Source organism: Sparus aurata, chromosome 17, assembly GCF_900880675.1.
Source record: "Sparus aurata chromosome 17, fSpaAur1.1, whole genome shotgun sequence".
In the NCBI taxonomy this organism is placed as follows: Eukaryota; Metazoa; Chordata; class Actinopteri; order Spariformes; family Sparidae; genus Sparus; species Sparus aurata.
In genome coordinates this window covers 785,204-805,549 of record NC_044203.1, presented here as the reverse complement: position 1 = coordinate 805,549, position 20,346 = coordinate 785,204, and the positions used below count along the sequence as shown (strand labels likewise).

The 20,346-nt window shown below is 41.4% G+C and overlaps 1 protein-coding gene across 6 annotated transcripts in view; it reads left to right on the top strand.

Annotated features, from left to right (window-relative positions):
- The window catches only part of ano10a (anoctamin 10a), a 134,757-nt gene that overhangs the window by 74,749 nt on the left and 39,662 nt on the right, over nucleotides 1-20,346 (top strand). For all 6 annotated transcript variants that reach the window (XR_003981316.1, XM_030395030.1, XM_030395028.1 and 3 more), the window contains exon 14: nucleotides 18,793-18,909. Coding sequence is in view for 5 of the 6 variants with exons in the window: in XM_030395030.1 (XP_030250890.1) it covers nucleotides 18,793-18,909 (117 nt within the window). In the remaining variant the exon portion in view is untranslated. The remainder of the gene's footprint in view (nucleotides 1-18,792; nucleotides 18,910-20,346) is intronic.

Below are 20,346 nucleotides of genomic sequence, written 5' to 3'. Positions count from 1 at the left end.
GCTGTACCCATTTCAACTAGTGGTCTCCAGCTGACCTCTTTACGTCACCAGCAACAACAAACTGCCTCGGCATTCAAGAAAGATGGTGTACGAAGAGCAAGACGAAGCTACATCTTTGTACATTTCGTATGTGGTGTACATGATAATTACACAAACTAGATGCACAATGGCGCTCTTTCTTGTGGTTATTTCGGAGGAAAGACGCCGCCGCTGTCCGTCTACTTCCGGCTCACGGCCCCGGGAAAGAAATCTCAAGCCTGTGTAGAACGCGAAAATCCGATCCGATCTGATGGAACGGCAGGAGTAATGCAACTATCAAAAGAATAATCTAGGTGTTTTAATACGACTACGAGAAATCCGATCCGGTCTGATTTTAGTCAGACTAAGGTGTATACATGCATCTTAAAAATCAAATTGGAATGATAAAAAATATGCATATACATTTATTCACATTCATAAACTGTGGCATAACTTAAGAAGATCTGAAAGTATATTAATTAGGGCGCCAGATATAACTACATAAATTATAATTATATCAAATTTATTACCTCAGGGTTTACGGTTTCACTAAGGTCACACACCACAAAAGGTTTAAATCCAAATCATATAATGTACACTCCAAATTTACTTTTCAATAATTATAAATGCTTTAACAAAATTTCAGGACAAAATGTATTTCTTCAACCAAATCAAAACACTCCAGTCAATTTCAAAATTCATCCTGGGTCACATGAAAACGGTCAGCACCAACACAAAACAATTCATTCAGTTTAAATGTCCTTCTTTTGTTTTAAACCATTGAAATTGTGTCCATTTGTAAACGTCCAACAATGTAGGGTGAATGCTAATGTGCGTGTGTGTGTGTGCGTGTGTGTGTGTGTCTGTGTTTATGTGTGTGTGTGTGATCAGTCCAGGGGCCTCATTTATAAACGTTGCGTACGCACAAAAGAATGCGTACGCCACTCTCTACGCACACCGTGGGATTTATAAAAAGAAAACTTGACGGGAAACTGTGCGGTCCTCCACGCAAACTCTGACCCATGCGTACGCACATAACTTGGGTAAGGAGAAACTGCTCCACTGATGGCAGAAGAAAGAAACGGGAGAAACTGTGTGAAAATGTATTAAAAAAAACTATTTCTACAATGAATAAACAAACACACTCCCTGGAGTGCACAGGGGAAACATATGATTAAGAACAATGGTAAGACAACAGTAGAGCAAATTACGTTTACACTGATATGAATGCAGTTTAATATATTAATATCCTATATCCATAGGCGGCGCTAGGGCAGGACATATGGGGAAGCTACAAAAAAAAAAAAAAAAACCTTTAAACTCAGTCAGGCAGATACATAGGCCATCAAACTGAGATGTTGCAGCTGAATAATTCCATTAACTCTCTATTCATTTTGCTGTTGTAGCCCAGAAGTAATTATTAATTATTATTACTTATTCTTTTAAAATAGGTAATAATTATTATTTTTTTTAAATCAAGGAAGAGGACGTGACCGCTGACACTGCACGTTTTTCTTCTTCGCCTTTTTCACGTATTGTGCTACTTTCTGTCAGTATCACATTGATGATCGCCATGGCTCCGGTGCAGCAAAAAAATAAAAAGTACAACTTGAAATTTAAACTTTCTGTCGTAAAATATGCAGAGGAAAACTCGGGAGAAGCAGCCTCAAGAGATTTCTCTATCGACCCCAAGAGAGTGAGAGATTGGCAAAAAAATTAAACGGAGCTTCAGCGTCTGTCCGAGGAGGACAGCAACAGGGCCAGGCTGCCTGGTGCAGGGAGGAAGAAGGTGTCCCCAAAAATGATCAGGACGATGGAGAAACAAATGTCCGCCACCATGAGTGACAGCAGAGATGAGGAGTTATCTGTGAGTGCTGGTCGGCTGAATCGTTTCCTCCGCCACAACAATTTCACTTGCAGAAGGATGCCAGAGAATTCAGAGAGAAGCTGGAGAAGTTTGTGAAATTTTCATCCCGGATGTTTGAGAGGAAGGAATTAAACGCCTGTCCCGAATTGCTGGAATCCTGGTCCCAAATGAACACCTGGTCTGTTAAGTGATTGAAACAAATAAACGCCCCGGCTATTATTTGGTATTTTACGGTAGTAGCCTAATCAATTAATTTTCTTACCTTAATGAAGCAACAGTCATCGTTTGTGTCGTATTTGTCAACAATATCCTCAGGTTTAACCCTCTTTGTAATGTCACTTTTGATGTAACGGTAGAGAAGCGAAAGACAGGACAGTTTCTGCTGGGCCATCGTTTTCCTCATCCAGTTGCAGACCCGGCGCAACAGGTGTCTGGAGGGCGGCCGGAGTCTACAGAGAGGCGGCGGGTGTCTGCACCGAGGCCGGTGTCGCGGGGGAGGTAGCTCTGGAGGGGTCTCGTTTGAAGGGTGCAGTCGGTCATTTTATCTAATGTGGCTTTTCCCGGGTTGCTTTCTCTTTATGCCTTCCGCTTGCGAGGCGAAACCGTTAACTTCTACGCTACTTACCTACGGAATGATGCAGGTAGACTGAGCCTATCAAATAAATCTTTCATATAATAATTTGAAAATAATAATAATAAATAATACCTTGAAAGTGTGCATTTTTATGTCTCTTTAACCGCGTCTTAAAATAAAATATGAAATATAAAATAAAAATCATGATTTTATTTGGGGATTTTTTTTTCTGTGACAATTTTAGGGAAACTAAGCTTCCCCTAGCCTCTTAATAGCGCCGCCTATGCCTATATCATATAGACCATTTCATTTCATGTCCGTTTTCAATGTATAACGCATAAAACACTTTGTATCTGTGTTTTGTTGCCATACAAATAAAGACTATAATTATCTTGTAATGTTAATCAATTAGATTATTCTCACATGTGTAGCAGATATTACCTAATAGATGGGCATATAAAGGCATGTATTCACAATGCGTTATGGCGCACAATGGCTGCTTTGGCACTGTTGGAGGATGTGGCAAACGGAAGGATACGGAGGGAGCAGAACTTCAGAGACCAGCAAGATCCACTGGCCAACAGTGATGAGTGACTGATGTGCCCAGCATTAGAGAGGAGCACCCGCAGAAACCATGCCTTGCCAGTCCCGCTTCAAGTGCTCACAGCGCTCGGGTTCCAACCGGCACATTCCAGAGGGAATTGGCGGACAGGTCAGGGATATCCCAGCCAACCTTTATGCGTGTCATGCCAGACGTGTTAGGATGTATAATTGGTTTGTCGCAGCAGTACATAACTGTGCCACTAACTGCACTCGTGTTGCTATAAGAGCACCGAGTGAGAATGAATTAGGCCGGCACCGGTATCCCCCTCCACCTCCATCACCACGTCACTCAGGAGGGATTCCCTGATGATCCCCGCCAGTTGTTCATCCAGCGGGGTGAGCTCCATATCTGGAGCTGTCATTCACATTATCCAGAGCAAAAAGGTAGTTCAGAAAAGTTGTCCAAACCCGCTCGGATGATTCTGGAAGACGAGGTCCTTCAGCTTTCTTCAGTTCCATGCGCTTTTCTCCCAAAACTCACCCCTTTTCCAGCCACTCTTTTGTTCCTCTGCTCCCACTCTGCTCTTTTCTCCCACTCTCCTGTTGTTTTTTTGGATGGCCTGATTCTCCCAGGTGTGTCCCAATCATATGGATTTTACCACATCCTCTTTTCCACAGCCCCTTCTCTCTCTCACAGCAGAGAGGAGAGGAAAGGAGCAGTCTAGTCTACTGGATGCAATAAAACACTACTCAAACTAAAATCAGAATGGTGAAGAAATTGATGCTCACATAAGAGGATAAACTCCAATGTTTTTGGTGAGCCGCAGAACTTCTCCTCCATCTCCACCTTCATCCAACAGAATCAACTTAAACAGGCCTGTTGCAGTGACATTTACTGAACCTGTTTATGCTCCCAAGGGAGTAACATTTTCATCATGTTAATGAAACCATGACCTTTAGTGCTGTACTCAGGGCAAACTTTACATTTTTAACTTCTGCTAGTAAGGCTGTAAAGATAACAAAGTCAGCTGAATGCTGATTGTTATGTCCAAAATGTGTGTATTGTTTGATTTGGGTTTAATGTCCACACTCTGCTTTAGTCTTGTTGATTAAAAGGAAGACGGTCGGAAAAATCCCCCACTCTGGTGCTCACAGGAAGCCAGCCACCTCTAATCCATCCCCCAGCTCCTTCAAACTGTGTCCTGGCCTGAGTAGAAGTAAACATGACTTTTTATAGCAATCGACTGCAAAATGGGCCCGGAGGTGATGTTCTCTGTTTGACTTCTACTCTGCCCCCTCACCTGAATAAGGAGATCAGGTGGTGCTGCTCTGGTGAACACTGAAAAAAAAATTAGGGCAACTCACAGCATGTGTTAGGCTATTACTCTTTTTTTCTGCGTGGCTGTGTGTTTCAGCAATCCATCCTGCTGTGGCATCCTGCACGTGACAACACCCTGTGTACATTAGACCTGTCCGTGAAAAGTCACTAGTTGATTGTACATCTAAGCATGTTCCTCCTAGTTACCATCCAGCCTTCAAAGAATAGAGCAAGCAGGCTATTAAAGATATGGGAAAACAAGAATAAATATAGCCGTAAGCGGCAATCCGCGGGTTCTAACCTCGTTTGCCCCAAACCGGCCACCTTGACATTCATCCCCCGCAGTCGATGACATCGGCCGCTGTGTTCCTCAAAGAAGTTGATAGAGTCAATATTTCAAAAGATCTATTCATTTTACTGTTTTTAACGTTATGCAAATTAGCAAAAAATCTGTAATATCGGCTTTCATGGTGCAGGGACTTTTTTGTAGAGTACTATCAGGAGGACATGTATGAAAAATACAATACAATAGAACTTATGGCTTGGCGGGGAAAGCCTTTTCGAAGTTCACACCCGATGTTATAGCGTCCCCATCTGACGGATTGGAATCAAATTTTTGGAGCAGCATTTGGACGTCATTTATGCTCAACGTACCAAGTTTCGTGTCTCTGGGTCCTTCCAGCTCGCCATAAATGGTTAATGACGAATAGGCCATGCCCACTTTCACCTATCAACATGGCACTCAAGATATTACTTAATACTTGGCCCTAGACCATGCATACCAAATTTGGTGAAATTCCGTCAAATGGTCTATGAAATTTGCATGTGTAGCATTTATAGTGCCCCCTATAGGTTGAGCTCAACATGCTTTGGTAGGCAGATTCCCAGTACAGTTTTGAACCTACCCACTAAGTTTTGTGACGATAGGGCAAAGGGTGTGGGAGTTATGGCCAATCATTTCTAAGCCCCACCCATTGCGAAAATACATTAGTCCGTGGCGGCCATGTTTTTTGACCAATCTGGCTCATTTTTATATATTATATGTCATATTTATATATCTGGCCCCCGAAGCCGTATACCAAATCTGGTGTTGATAGAGTCAATCTTTCAAAAGTTCTATTCATTTGACTGTTTTTCAAATTATGCTAATTAGCAAAAAATCTAAGTAGGCGGAGCTAAATGGTCCAAGAGGCTTTTTTGTAGAGCACATGGAGCTGGACTTGTGTGTCAAATTTCAAGTCAATCAGACTTACGGTGTGAGGTGTGTGGCCTTCCCAAAAATGCATTTTCAAACCTTAGTTACAGCGCCACCATGTGGCTGACTGGGCTCATATTTTAATAAAAGTTGATGCACATCATTTCCAATCATTGGGCCAAGTTTCAAGTTTCTGACCCATTCCAGCTCACAGGAATTTGAGCTCAAGCGGCAAACAACAAATAAAAATAATAAACCGGCCCAATTTTAGAAGAATGAGCCAGCTTTCATAATATTTAGTGTACCAAGAGGGAGCTATACAAATAGACATTACCTATTGACACAACATTCAATATATTGCCATTGGATGGCACTTTTTATCTCATTCAGATTCAGAATTCAGATTCAGAATAATTTATTAATCCCCGGGGGAAAATTGTTTTTGTTCCAATGCTCCGTGCAAAGTTGAAATAAAAAATACTGCATGAATGGAAATGCCATTAAAAACCTGCAAGTGCATGCATTTTTAAGCAAGGTCACCTCCGGCCAGAATAGAACCTCTAACCTTGACTCTATTAGTTTTGGGCTTCAGGCAGACCACAATTTAACATTTCTGTAGTAAAGTAAGACACTTATAAGTTTTTATCTTGGTTATGGGATTGGGATAGGAGGGAGGGGGAGCAGCGCCTTGTCGCTTTCTTGCAGTGGTACTATGATACCTGGGTAATTACTGTTTAGGTAATCAGTACACACATCAGTAAGCAGTAACCAGGCAACAGACCAGTCTGCGACAGAAACAGACAGAGACTTTTCAGTCACAGGTTTGTCTGTTATCATCTACTATACTCATGTCAGTGCAACAGACCAGGGGGGGATCAAATCAATTGTATTTATAAATCCCCAAATCAATATGTGAAACCCAAAAATTGCCTCAGTGGGCTTTCAGTCTGTACAGTGAACGACACCCTCTGTCCTTAGACCCTCGATATGAGTGAGGAAAAACTTGCCATGTAAGAAAGGATTGTTGTTGCTTTTTTACTCATTACTAAGTAATAACTTTTCTGTTCAGTGCCTATAAAAAATATTCACCCCCTTGGATGTTTTCCCCATTTATTGCTTTTCTAAATGGATTCATGGTCAATATAATTTAGCTTTTTTTGACAAGAATTTACAGAAATAATATTTCCTCAAAGTAATGTCATTTAATTAAAAAATATTTTAATGTAAAATAACTGATTGCATAAATATTCACCCCCTTTAAAGTGACTGACCTAATTCAACAGAGGTCCAGCCAATTGGTTCTTGTAGTCTCACTAATAATTTAATAAAAATGTATGGCCTTATCTGTGCACGTAAATCTGCTTAGAGAAGATCGTCCTGACAAACTAAATGACCCTGCAAGAAGACAACTACTGAGGGAGGCCACCAAGACACCTAGGACTACTCTGAAGGGGCTAAAATCTTCAGCAGCTGAGATGGGAGAGACTCTGCATACCGGAACTGTTTCTTGGGCTCTTCACCAATCTTCATTTGTGGCTGGACTTGAGGGCAGCTTGAGCAGTTTAAGAACACACAGGCATACTTTGCCTTGAGTGTATTACGTATTACATTGGATGTCTATTAGCTGCATTTGGAAGTTTATAGGTGCTCTTTCTACATCAACTGCAAATGGATAGCTTAACAGTTCAAATTGAAAACATGTCTTGTCAGTGTTTGGCAACACATAAAGTGACTAAAGTTTCCTTACTGCATCTGAGGGTGCTTATTACATGTTCCATTTTGAGAGCTTTTCCACACAGCGCTTCCTGGTGTATGATGCAGTGATAAACTGTGATGTCACTTGCACATTTCTCCTGCTGCATCTTCTCCCGCATCCTCCCCACTAATCCGTTCTTTGCACCACACATCGCAGGCACTCCATCTGTTGTCAGTCCCATCAGTTTGTCCCAGGGCAGTTTCATTTTATTCACACATTTACATACTTCCTCAAATATGTCTTTTCCCATGGTTTTTTCATGCATTGATTTAATTCCCAAAAGTTTCTCTGTAATGTATAAACTGGAGTCCACTCCACGGTTGAGGATTGACAGCTGTGCATTATCAGTCATATTGGCACTCCCATCCATAGCAAGGGAATATGCGCTGTCTCTTCTGCGAAGTCTTTTCCCTTTTCCATCAACTGTTCTTGTAAATTGGTGGCAAGCTCACATACACGATCAGCAACAGTATTTCTGCTTAAGCTTATATTTGAAAATGCTTGCTTTTTGTCTGGACACATGACGTTGCACACTTGAACCATGCACCACTTCACAAACTCCCCTCGGTAAAAGGCCGGGCTGACTTAGCAGTTTCTTTGGCCACAACAAAACTAACTTTCACTATGTGAACATAGTCAGCTGTGACGCTAGAGTCCTTTTTAACTCCTTTGCCTTCTGCTGTTTCCCATGCTTGTATTTATCCTGGTGTTTTGTCTCAAAGTGCCATCTTATTTTATATTCTTTAATTACGGCCACGTCAGCTCCACAAACAAGGCAAACTGGCTTACTGCTAATGTCTGTGAACAGATACTCTGCCTCCCACCTGTCTTGAAAGCCCCTGTTTTCATTGTCCACTTTTCGTTTGGCCATTTCTTTTGGGAGGCTTGTTTGATTGCATTTAAAAGTGATAAGCGCTGTTGTCTTCTGATCTCGGATGGACAATAAAGTGTGGGGAAGGTGCAGGTGGGCTTGCCGGTCTGGGCATATTGCTGTTGCAATGCATTCTGGGACTTGTAGTGTCAACGGTCTCATAAACCGACGGGCCAGATTTGACAGACATATGATATTTTATCGCGGGCCGGCGATAATTGTTCCAGCAGGCCTTTAATTTGACATGTCTGATATAGGTGGAGGAGAAGATCAGTCAAATCAGGTTCCCTGTGCTTAGTGTATGTATTCAGTGTAGCAATGACAGTAACAATGAGCATACCCAGTTCCTTTATGTCATGCAAAACATAATTTACTGTCAGACTTTTATATTCAAGATCTTTTTTATTGAAGTTTTCTTAATGTACCAAATGTGCAGTGTGTTACAGCCATTACAGAGACATGAAAGGAGTATGGTAAAACAAACACAACATGCACCAGTGGAATGTGTAAGAATCCAAAAAAAAAAAAAAAAAGAGAAAGAAAAAAAAATAATAATAATAAAAACAAAACACAAAAACAGTGTACAAAACAATCCCTCCCCTGTCACTGCCAGAGTATTTGTCATATCATAGATCACTGTTACACCTAAAGCCTGTACTAGGAGTGAGTGAGAAGAATGCAGCGTACTTGAGCTGTAGTCAAGGGCCAAGCCTTTACATAGTCTGGAAAGCTTTTAGGAAGGGACCCCACATTTTCTGGAACTTCTTATTTGAATGCTGAAGTGAGTATCTGATTTTCTCCAGTTTTAAGAAGGACATGATGTCTTCCAGCCATTGTGTATGAGTGGGAGGAAGAGCATCCTTCCACCTGAGCAGAATTGCTCGTCGAGCCAGAAGGGAGACAAAAGATAAAGTGCGTTGTTTTGCTGTAGTTAACTTTTCCTCCCCTTCAATGACCCCAAACAAAGCAGTCAATGGGTTTGGATCCAATTTGATGTTTAACACCTGAGAAAGTGTATGAAAGACTTCTCTCCAATATTTATTAAGGCTTGAACAGGACCAGTACATGTGGATGAGAGAGGCTTCCACATGTTTGCATTTGACACAGTATGGGCTAATACCCGGGTATATGGAAGACAGTTTTGCTTTGGAAATATGAGCCCTGTGTACCACTTTAAACTGAATTAAACAGTGATTTGCACAGAGGGAGGTTGAATTGATCAATTTAAGTATGGAGACCCAAGTGTCTTCTGACAAAAGGAGACCTAAGTCCTCCTCCCATGCTGTTTTAAGCTTATCTGTGGGGGCACTTCTAAGATCCAACAGCTTGCCATAAAGAGTCGAAATTAGCCTCTTTTTAAGTGGATCTATAGAAAGGACAGTGTCGACAACGTTCGAGTCTGTCGCTGTTACAGATCCGGGCATCTGAGAGAGAACAAAATGCCTTGCCTGAAGATACCTGAAAAAATTGGACTTAGGGAGGCTGAATTTCCTGCTTAACTGCTCAAATGATGCCAAACTATTGTTTATGAACAGATCTTTAAAACGTACAATACCCTTCCTGTGCCATTCTTGAAAGGCAGAATCCTGACAGGATGGTTTGAAAAGGTAGTTTGATGCAATGGGACTTAGGAGAGAAAAATTATGGAAACCAAAATACTTCCTAAACTGGGCCCAGATTTTTAGAGAATGTTTCACCACTGGGTTTCTGATTGATTTGAATGAGGCAAGTGGGAGTGAGGATCCAAGAAGTGCGAGAATTGACAAACTATCATTTGATTGCAACTCCATCGCCACCCAATCAGGACAATCAGGCTGGCCATAACAGGAGGACCAAAAAGCAAGGCAGCGCAAGTTAGCAGCCCAATAGTAAAAGCGGAAGTTAGGAAGGGCCAGACCCCCTGCCGCCTTGGTCTTTTGAAGATGAATCTTATTCAAACGTGGTCGTTTACCCCGCCATAAGTATGAAGAAATAACTGAGTCGAGAAGTTGAAAAAAGGATCCGGGGATAAAGAGTGGTAAGGCCTGAAAAAGGTATAGAAATTTGGGCAGAATTATCATTTTGACTGAATTGATGCGACCTACAAGAGACATCGACAGGGGCGACCACTGTGTTAGGGTATGTTTAGTTTGATTTAACAATGTGATAAGATTCTCTTGGAAAAGATCCTTGTGCTTCCTTGTCACGGATATGCCCAAATAGGAAAATTTATTGTTCTCAATTTTAAATGGCAAACTGGTAAAGTCTAAGGCACATGCCTCATTATTGATTGGAAAGAGCTCACTTTTATTGAGATTTAATTTATAGCCTGAAAGTTTACCAAACTGACTGAGAAGCGACAGAGCAGGGGGTAGAGAGACCGTCGGATAAGAGATGAAGAGCAGCAGGTCGTCAGCATAAAGTGAGACCCTATGCTCAGTGTCACCTCTCCAGATACCAGATATATCCTTGCAAGAGCGGAGTGCAGTGGCAAGTGGTTCAATAGCCAGATCGAAAAGCATGGGACTGAGAGGGCACCCTTGACGGGTTCCACGATGTAAGTTAAAGGGTCTTGACCGTTGAGAGTTAGTACGAATTGAGGCTGTGGGGCGCAAATAGAGTAATTTGATCCATGAAGTAAAGTTTGGACCAAAACCAAACTTGTTCAGCACAGCAAATAGGTAGGCCCATTCAACGCGGTCGAATGCTTTCTCTGCATCGAGGGAAACAACGCATTCAGGGACATCTTCAGAGGCAGAGTAGATAATATTTAACAGTCGTCTTATATTAAAGTAAGACTGCCTGCCTTTAACAAAGCCTGTTTGGTCTTTGGATATGATTGTGGGAAGTGCATTCTCCAACCTATGGGCTAAGACCTTGGCCAAAATTTTAGTGTCTGTGTTTAAGAGGGAGATAGGCCTGTAGGAGGTGCATTCCGTTGGGTCTTTACCTTTTTTTGCTATAAGTGTAATACAGGCCTCAGTAAATGAAGGAGGGAGGGAACCTTGTCTGCAAGATTCTGAGAGAACTGAATGTAACAATGGGGAAAGCAGCAAGGAAAACTTCTTGAAGAATTCTGCCGGGAAGCCGTCAGGACCTGGACACTTACCCGGCTGCATTGAGGAAATGGCGAGTGCTATTTCTGCTTGGGATATAGGCTCTTCTAATCTCTTCCTTAAGTCTGGTGAAAGACTTGGAATACTGAGACCATTTAAATAATCAGAAATCTCATCACAATCAGTCTGAGAATCTGAGGTGTATAGCTGGGTATAGAAGTCCCTGAATGCATCATTAATTTGTGAATGATCTGTAGTTGTATGGCCATTTGGTAACCGGATATTAGAAATATTTTGTTTAGCCTTGGAGCCTTTGAGATGGTTGGCTAGTAATTTGTCTGATTTGTCTCCATATATGTAAAACATGGCTTTACTTTTTAAGAGTGATTGTTCAATTGAATGAGTGGTGAGTAAATCAAATTTAGTCTTGAGTTCCAATCGCTTTTTGTAAAGATCTGGGGACTTAGTCCGAGCATATTGTATATCAATCTCTCTGATTTGGTAGGCTAGGTCTGATCGCTCCTTATTGGATTTTCGCCTCACCTGCGCAGTGTAAGATATTATCTGTCCCCGGAGATAAGCCTTGAGGGAATCCCATACAATTAGACTAGATATGTCTGAAGACATATTAGTAGTGATAAAAAAGGCTATCTCCTTTTCCATGAATTTAACAAAGTTATTGTCCGACAACAAAGTTGAATTAAATCGCCACTGTCGGTCTCTTTGTGGCCGGCCAGGAAGGGACAGATTTAGGACAATAGGAGCATGGTCAGAGATGATAATACTCTGATAATCACAGGAATGAACCAGGGGAATCAGTTGATTGTCGATGAAAAAATAATCGATCCTCGAGTATGTGTGATGTACGTGTGAAAAAAAGGAGTATTCCCTGTCGCATGGGTGTAGAGCTCGCCACACATCGCAGACACCGTAGTCAGAGAGAAAAGCCTGAATGAAACGGGCTGATCTACTCGCCGTGCTAGGGTTTGTAGACGATCGGTCCAAAATTGGGTCAAGCCAACAGTTGAAGTCGCCACCGAGTATAAGAGAGTATGTATTAAGATCTGGGAGCAGGGAGAACACTCGTTCGAAAAATATTACGTCATCCACATTAGGGGCATAAACATTTACAAGTACGACTAATGTGTTGTATAATTTGCCAGAGATGATCACATAACGGCCAAACTTGTCAGAGATCACATTATGCAGTTCAAATGAAAGGTCCTGACCAATAAGGATTGAAACTCCTCGGGCCTTGGCTTGAAACGAGGAGTGAAATCCCTGCCCCAACCATCCTGTAAGCAGGCGGCTGTTGTCTGAACAGCGGATATGGGTTTCTTGTAGGAAGGCTATTTCTGTTTTAAGTTGTTTTAGATGTGAAAAGACCTTTTTTCTTTTAACAGGGTGGTTAAGACCCTTAACATTCCAGCTCACCAGCCTCAAGTGTCCACTCATATCGTTTGACAAGGAATATTAGGATGTGAGAACAGTGACCTAGGCAAAAAACTTAAGAGAGATTGAATGTGGCTAGTGTATAGTGCTAGTTTCAAAGGAAACAAAGCTTTTCTGGCAGTGACATATCCCCCCAACCCACCCTCCCCAACCAAGACAGCTGCTAGAAAAAAAAGCAGCACGCTCTTCAGAACAAACATTACCCAGTGACCGATCTTCCTGTCCTACACTAAACTAACTACTACTCCCGTATCGTGAACAATTGTGGACTTGGCACCTCAAAAACAGCATGTATAATTAAGAAGGGGAGAATCCCTTATCAAAATAAGGCTCAGACACCCTGACATGAGCTCTGAGATGTGTTTACAAATAACATAAAGCAAATATCCCTGCCCTTAACAATGTAAAGTTATAATAGTCAACTAAAGTTATTGCAGAGCTTGCAGATAAGATGGAAAAAAAAAAAAAAAAAACGTATTAGAGCTTGCCAAGTCAGATTAAATTGAATATAATAATGCTGCCAAAAGAACCAGGCTGCAAGTGATGGGAGAATGGAAATAAATTCTGTTTCATTTACACTGTCAATGCAAAATGAGAACAGCATGAAATTTCTTTGCAAACATGAATAAATATCAGCAATAGTTGTCTGACAAAGGAAGCGGAGCGAAAATACTCACGTACAAGCCGGAGGATTGAACATGTTCACCTATATAAACAAACCACACAAGCTAACATGGCACTGATCCTGCAGAATGGCAGGACCGCGAACGGTAGCGAGTTGTTGCCTAGTCCCATTATGACTGTTTCAGAGACCTGCGGTGACTCTCGATGTACTTGTGCGCCTCGTCCACGGTGTTGATCCACTTTCTGGCTCCACCAGACAGTGTGAGACGGAGCCGGGCAGGGTAGAGAAGAGCCGGCTTCAGACCCAGTTTATAAAGTTCTGCCATTACTCCACTGTATTCTGCACGCTGGTTGTGAACTTCGGGGCTGTAATCCTCCACAACCCGAACCGGCTGGCCGTTATATTCAAGTTTCCCTCTCCGCCGTGCCTCTCTGATGAGAAGATCCTTCGTCTGGTACCGGTGCAGGCGGAGGATGACCGGCCGTGGTCGCTGTCCGGGGGCTGGCTTGGATGCTAGAGAACGATGGGCTCTGTCGATTTCTGGTGGTGAGGGCAGTGTGTTATTCCCAAATATCTCACACAACAGCTTCGAGAAGAACTCAGTGGGAGATCCGCTTTCAATGGACTCCGGTAGACCCAGGATACGTATGTTCTGCCTCCTGCTTCGGCTCTCTAAGTCGGTAACTTTAGCTTTTAGCCGAGCATTATCGTCACGTAGAGTCGAGCAAATACTCTCGAGGTCCATAACTCGTTGACTGAGGTCCTCTGCAGCAAGTTCAAGGGACGAGACACGTTGGCCATGGTCCTCCACTGCAAGCCGCGTTTGGTCAAGTTTAGTGTCGAGCTGGCTGAATGAGGTTTTGAACTCGGTGGCTAACGCCTCGCGGTGTTCCTCGAGCAGCTTGGTGATAGCTTCCAAGGTTAGGCTAGCAATAGCATCGTCTTTTTTGCCCGACTTGCCTCCTTTCGCAGCCATTTCAGAAAAAACAGGGCTTGTTCAGGCGAAGCAAAAAGAGAGAAAATAAGAAAGGAAAACGGGATTCGTTTTGGCGTTAAAGTTGAAGGGCTGGGTGGTTTAAAATGTTAAACGTTCACGGGAGCACTCGCGCAACACGTCTACTCCATCTGCTCGTTAACCGGAAGTCCCACTGTCAGACTTTTAAAAGAGTACCAGCATTCTGGACATCATGTTCTCCTTCTAGTCCTAACCTTGCATCCACTCTCTGCCTAACCTTTAGCTGCTGAACAATCAGAAATATAAATTAGCCTGGAATAGCATTAGCAATAAACTAAGAGCTGGGGTCTTTACTGTGCACTCTTAATCAATATTGTATATATATAACTGAGTTAGTAACAGAATTACTCCACTATAAAAGTAACTAGTTACCAGGAAAAGTAACTGCAAAAAAGCGTTACTTTTAATTATTCCCCCTTTTGAGCTCGGCATTCATTTTAGCTACTCAGCATCCATGTATTTAGAAAATGTCTTCCTGCATGGCGGACCGGCTCCTGTTCTGACTGATATTTTTGCCAGTGAGTGCTCTGAAGGAGTCTGAGTCAGCTGTTGATAACAGGAGCATGTTCTCAACAACATACCTGCCTATCATTGCATTCACTTCAGTCTGTGTCAAGTTTTTGTGAAGCTGGAGCAGAAACATCCAGCTGCAGCTGCTTGGACAGCTCCGTGTCCTTCTTTGTTAGCGGAGCTCACGTTAGCCACACCTAGCCTGCTGTCATCATCAACAGTGTCAACAACAGTGTTTTTGTGACGCTGGAGCAGAAACATCCAGCTGTAGCTGCTCGGACAGCTCCGTGTCCTTCTTTGTTAGCGCAGCTCACGTTAGCCACACCTGGCCTGCTGTCATCATCAACAGTGTCAACAACGGTGTTTTTGTGATGCTGGAGCAGAAACATCCAGCTGCAGCTGCTTGGACAGCTCCGTGTCCTTCTTTGTTAGCGGAGCTCACGTTAGCCACACCTAGCCTGCTGTCATCATCAACAGTGTCAACAACAGTGTTTTTGTGACGCTGGAGCAGAAACATCCAGCTGTAGCTGCTCGGACAGCTCCGTGTCCTTCTTTGTTAGCGCAGCTCACGTTAGCCACACCTGGCCTGCTGTCATCATCAACAGTGTCAACAACGGTGTTTTTGGCCACTAGTTTTGTAGAAGTGTGTGCCACTGAGAGATGATTCATTGGACCAGAGTTGCTTACAACGGACGTAGACAAAAGAGATTAAAGTAGTGTCTGGACTTCCACTTTGAAAACGTTAACTTTCTCTCCGAACTCGCCATTGCTGCAGCTCACCATTAAACGTTTGACCCCGCCCACTGCCCCACTCATTCAATACGGTGTCCGAAGAGGGACAAGAAACCATAATGAATGTACCTTAATTATTCATTAAATGATAAAAAAGTAATATATTTCAATGTGTATTTATCATAATCAAATGTAACCTGAGATACGTTCTTAATGTTATCATAATTAAAGGGATCACTAGACTGTTTTTTTAATTTATTTTTTATTGAACAAATTATTTAACAACAAACAAACATTAACATAAAACAAGCAGGCAAACAGTAAAAATGTTAATGATATACTAAAATGATATTAATGATGATCATAATGACAAAAATGATTATAATGTTAATAATAATAATAATGATGACAATAATTATGATGTTAATGATAATATAATAATGATGATTATAATACTAATAACACCAATAATTATGATGATGATAATAATAATAATAATAATAATGATGATAATGATAATGATAATAATAATGGCAATAATAATGACAATAATAATAATAATAATGACAATAAGAACTATGACAATCATAATAATAATTTTTGAAAGTGGATGGACATGTACTGGTCTGGGTCTGAGGTACAGATCATATGATATCACTCTTGGAGGAACACTGCATTGATTTTCAAGTTTTCTTCATCTACACAAAGTTTGAAGAAAGTTTGCATATCCTCCTGGTGCTGAAAGCTTATGAGAAAGTCATCCTTTCCATTATCCAATTGACCTTGTCCTCTAGGACGTCCTCAAGTGCCTTCATCTGATTGACAGGGTCCATTTGGAGAACAGCAGGCTCCATCACCTGCATATGGAGTAAATGCTGGTGACTGTTGATCTAGCTCATTGCTCTATGAATGTCATTCAGGATTGCTGAAAGTTGAAATCAGAAATAAATCTCAACATGCAGTCATAGTACTGACTATCAGTCCCTCCAGAAAAACGCGATTATGCGATCGCATAATTCAATGCATAATCAGCCAGAGTCCGCATATTTATGCGAGGGTTGCATTTTTTCAAATACCCCGCGATGAAGCCATGATGAAGCCATGATGAAGCCTGCAAATCAGTCTCATTTGCCAACCAAAAAATCATTCTAGTTTCAAAAACCTTACAGTTGTAAGTATATTAGTAGTATGTAAATTTACATTACAGTAAGAGATTGCACTTTGTGCATTGGAAGCACTGTTTTGTATAGCTACCTCTGTAAAACAGGAAGCACACATTTTATTTTTTTATATTTTATTTATTCATTTTTACAGAAGTTGTAGCATATTCCTTTTGTAAAGCTACAGAATTTGTTTGACTCATCAATGTTTTGTAAGTTTGAGCCATGTGTTTATTAAGATCTGAAATAGAACAAGCTGAGAACTTAAATATTCTCAGCACTTTCTGTGATGTCGTATGCTGTTTATCATACGAAGTAATAAGAAATGACTCTTTACATTAAGGTAGTAGCCTAGTGAGAACAGGTTGTTGGGGGAATCACTTTTTTTTTCTCTTCATCAAACCACAGTTTTTGCAAGCTCCCGCAATTTTTGCAAGTTCCTGCAATTTCATTGCATAAAATTGCATAAATATCCCGCATATTCCATCGCATTTTTTAAGAGAATGTGCCGCATAATCAAGGATTTTTGCCCGTAACAATCACAAAAAAACTGCATTTTTCTGGAAGGACTGGACTATGCATTCAAGTTTGTTCTTGTACTCTTGATTAGTCTCATTACAGTGCATATACCACCGAATGCACTCTGATACTAGTATTACATTAATTTAAATATAACATTAGCTCATGTGCAGCTCATTCACATAACCTAACCATACACCTAAAATTACATGAACAATATTGTAAAAGTCACACTTACTTCCATTATTTATGATACCAAAGCAGCAGTCAGAAGTGGGGAAGGAGACAGGAAGAATACATGGGACCGAACAAGAAGCATCACAGTGACCGCGGAGTCAAATGTTGGAGAGTGAGCGGGGTTAAACATTTAACTCCGCACACATTGAGGTCTGCGGGTCTGTGGTCAGGGATGCATGGGGGCTCTGGCTGACTCTGGCTGAGAGCCGAGTCAGATGACAACAGCTTCAATGAACAGCTTCGGTTTGTAATGCGCCACATTTAATAGTCGGTAACGGCGTTGTAATGATGGAAATAGTGATTAGTTAGATTACCCGTTACTGAAAAAAGGTAACGCCGTTAGTAACGCCGTTTATTCTAACGCCGTTATTCCCAACACTGGTTGAGACTCACATTAATGTTATGTAACTTTTAGATAAAGTAATAGACCTGAACAATTTCTACCTGAAGATCTTGATCATCTCTCTCACTCAAATCCATTAGTTCAATAAAGGTGACATCCATTTCTGTGGAGCAATTTGTCCTCTTAGCTGCTCTCAGTCCAACACCATTTGTTCCATCGACTTTAGAACACAAATCCATTACTAGGATGAAATAAAGTGTGTTCGTGTGTGTTCATGTGTGTGTGTGGCCAACTTTGTTTGCTTAGCAGCCATGGAAATGTAAGTGTATGTGTCACGCCATTTTCATGGGAAAACGCTGATTCTGCCTAATAATGCACACTGTATGTTAAGCACCCTTCAGGGTATGAAATTACAATGAAGCGTTTGATAAACCATATAAATACATATTGTTTTCATTCCTGCAAGTGTGATTTTAACTGATAGTAACTGTAATACCATATGCTTTGAAACCGTGGTATTTTCTAAGATGGTTATGAGGATGAGAAAAATCTCATACCATTGGAACTGCATTTTATATATATGCATCATTTCAATGCTATTCCAGTCATAATTCCTCTATATTTCACATTTCACAAATGTAATTCAGACAAGGAGCTTCACCAGGGTATGATGTAAGTGTCTGCATTTTCTCCAAGCCAGACACATCAGCAGACAGCCACCAACACTGACCCAAATTAAATATGCACCGACATTGTTTCATTACAGAGTACAGGCTGACTGTTTTGTTTAACCAAATGGTTTCAATTCTTGTGATATTGTTTGTCTCACCATGTTGTCCCCCTTTTCCTCTTCTGTCCTCAAGCTCAGTATCTGATGAAGGCACCATCCCATTATATAATAATCAACAATTCCAATCTCTTTCCCAAAGCCTGTTTGCATCCATACTATATTTTCTGTAAAAAATGCCAATAAAACCTTAAGATAACTGACATTAAATGTGTTTGATGTCATCTAATTTCAGCACATGCTGCTGGCCTTCAAGTTCATCCTAACGTTCCTCATCCCAGATGTTCCCAAACACATCCAGATCAAACTGGCCCGCCTGGAGTTTGAATCACTGGAGGCCCTCAAGAAAAAGGTAAGAAAGACACTCTGAACACTTGTTTAAAACAGGATGAATTCTCCAGCTAATGATAAAGTCACTCTACACAGAGTATCTCTGTCCTGTGTGGGGGACATTACTTCCAGAAGTGTTTAACACTGGGGGAAAGTAATCATCAGAGAAACTGGTTGCAATATTGCACACACCTCTATTATTGCTGCTGTTTTGTTTGTTTTCAGGTTGTTAATTAGCATAAACATTTGTGTTTGCTCTTCTGTGTGAAGTCCTTTCTGCAATGTTTAGGCTGCTCACATTCTCCGTCTCAGGTGTTTCTTCAAGGCTTAAGCGAGTGGAAGAACGAACTTTAGTCCGTGCTTCTCGGTTTATAAACTCTCTTGCTTCGGACAGTGGCATGGATTTATGTCCTTATTAGGACATTTTCCCACTATCTCTCCGTTCAATGAATAATAATCCCTTGATGACGGCTAACAATTTCAAAATGTTCTAACAAGCCTCGGTCACGGCCTGTGCCCGTGCCCAAAGCGTGATCAGATTTTGACACTTCCTTTTGGCCTCAGGTTGGCCTGATCAGTTCTTTAACACTTTCTCATGACCTCACCTCAACACTGTTTCCTTACCAATTCTCATTAGATCCTAACTTCAATACATCATGGTTACACCTTACATCTCCTTTAACTTTGCAAAGTTAATACTTAATCATAAATGATCAACAGAGACAGAATGACAGACAGAGCCTTGAGTGTAACACAGACACACCGTGTCGCCATTTCCTCTTCACTTCCTATTTCAACACACCTTTAATGTAATGGTTTAACACTTTCCAATGAATTTATGGCAAACACAATGCAGCAGGCAAATTTTTTATATATTTCAGAATCATTTCAGGACTAAGTATAATGTCCCTTTCTTGTATTTGTGTCTGGCAGGAGTGTATGAATCTCAACTTTTCTGACACTGTCTCTGTGTGTGTACATACTGGTATTTATATTAGACAGGAGTAAATGGATCTTAACTATTTTGACAGATCTGAAGACCTCTGGGGCTATCAAAGATACAGATTGTAGGTATTTAGTTTCAACAGAGATGATGCATTTAAAAGATGGCCCCATCAGCGGAGGTTGCGGGGCTGAGGCGGGAGCTACGATGCATTGAGCGGCTCTTCTCCAGTGGCAAACAGAGCTGTGTTCCCAGCTGACATGTCTCGAGCATGCAGGTAGCCAACAGGCTTAAGCGTCAGATGCGGAAAAATATTATTCCAAGTCAGAGTCCTGCACGGGTGAAAAATAATGTACTGTGTCGGACACAGATGCGGATCGGGTCGGACGCCTGAAGAGGCGGGTCTGGTTTTACGATCGCCATTTTCAAGGCGTCACTTATCATCAGTCATTATTAGCGACACAAATGATAAGCATTTATATTTCATATGAGCTTATGCGTGCTTGCGCCCTCCCA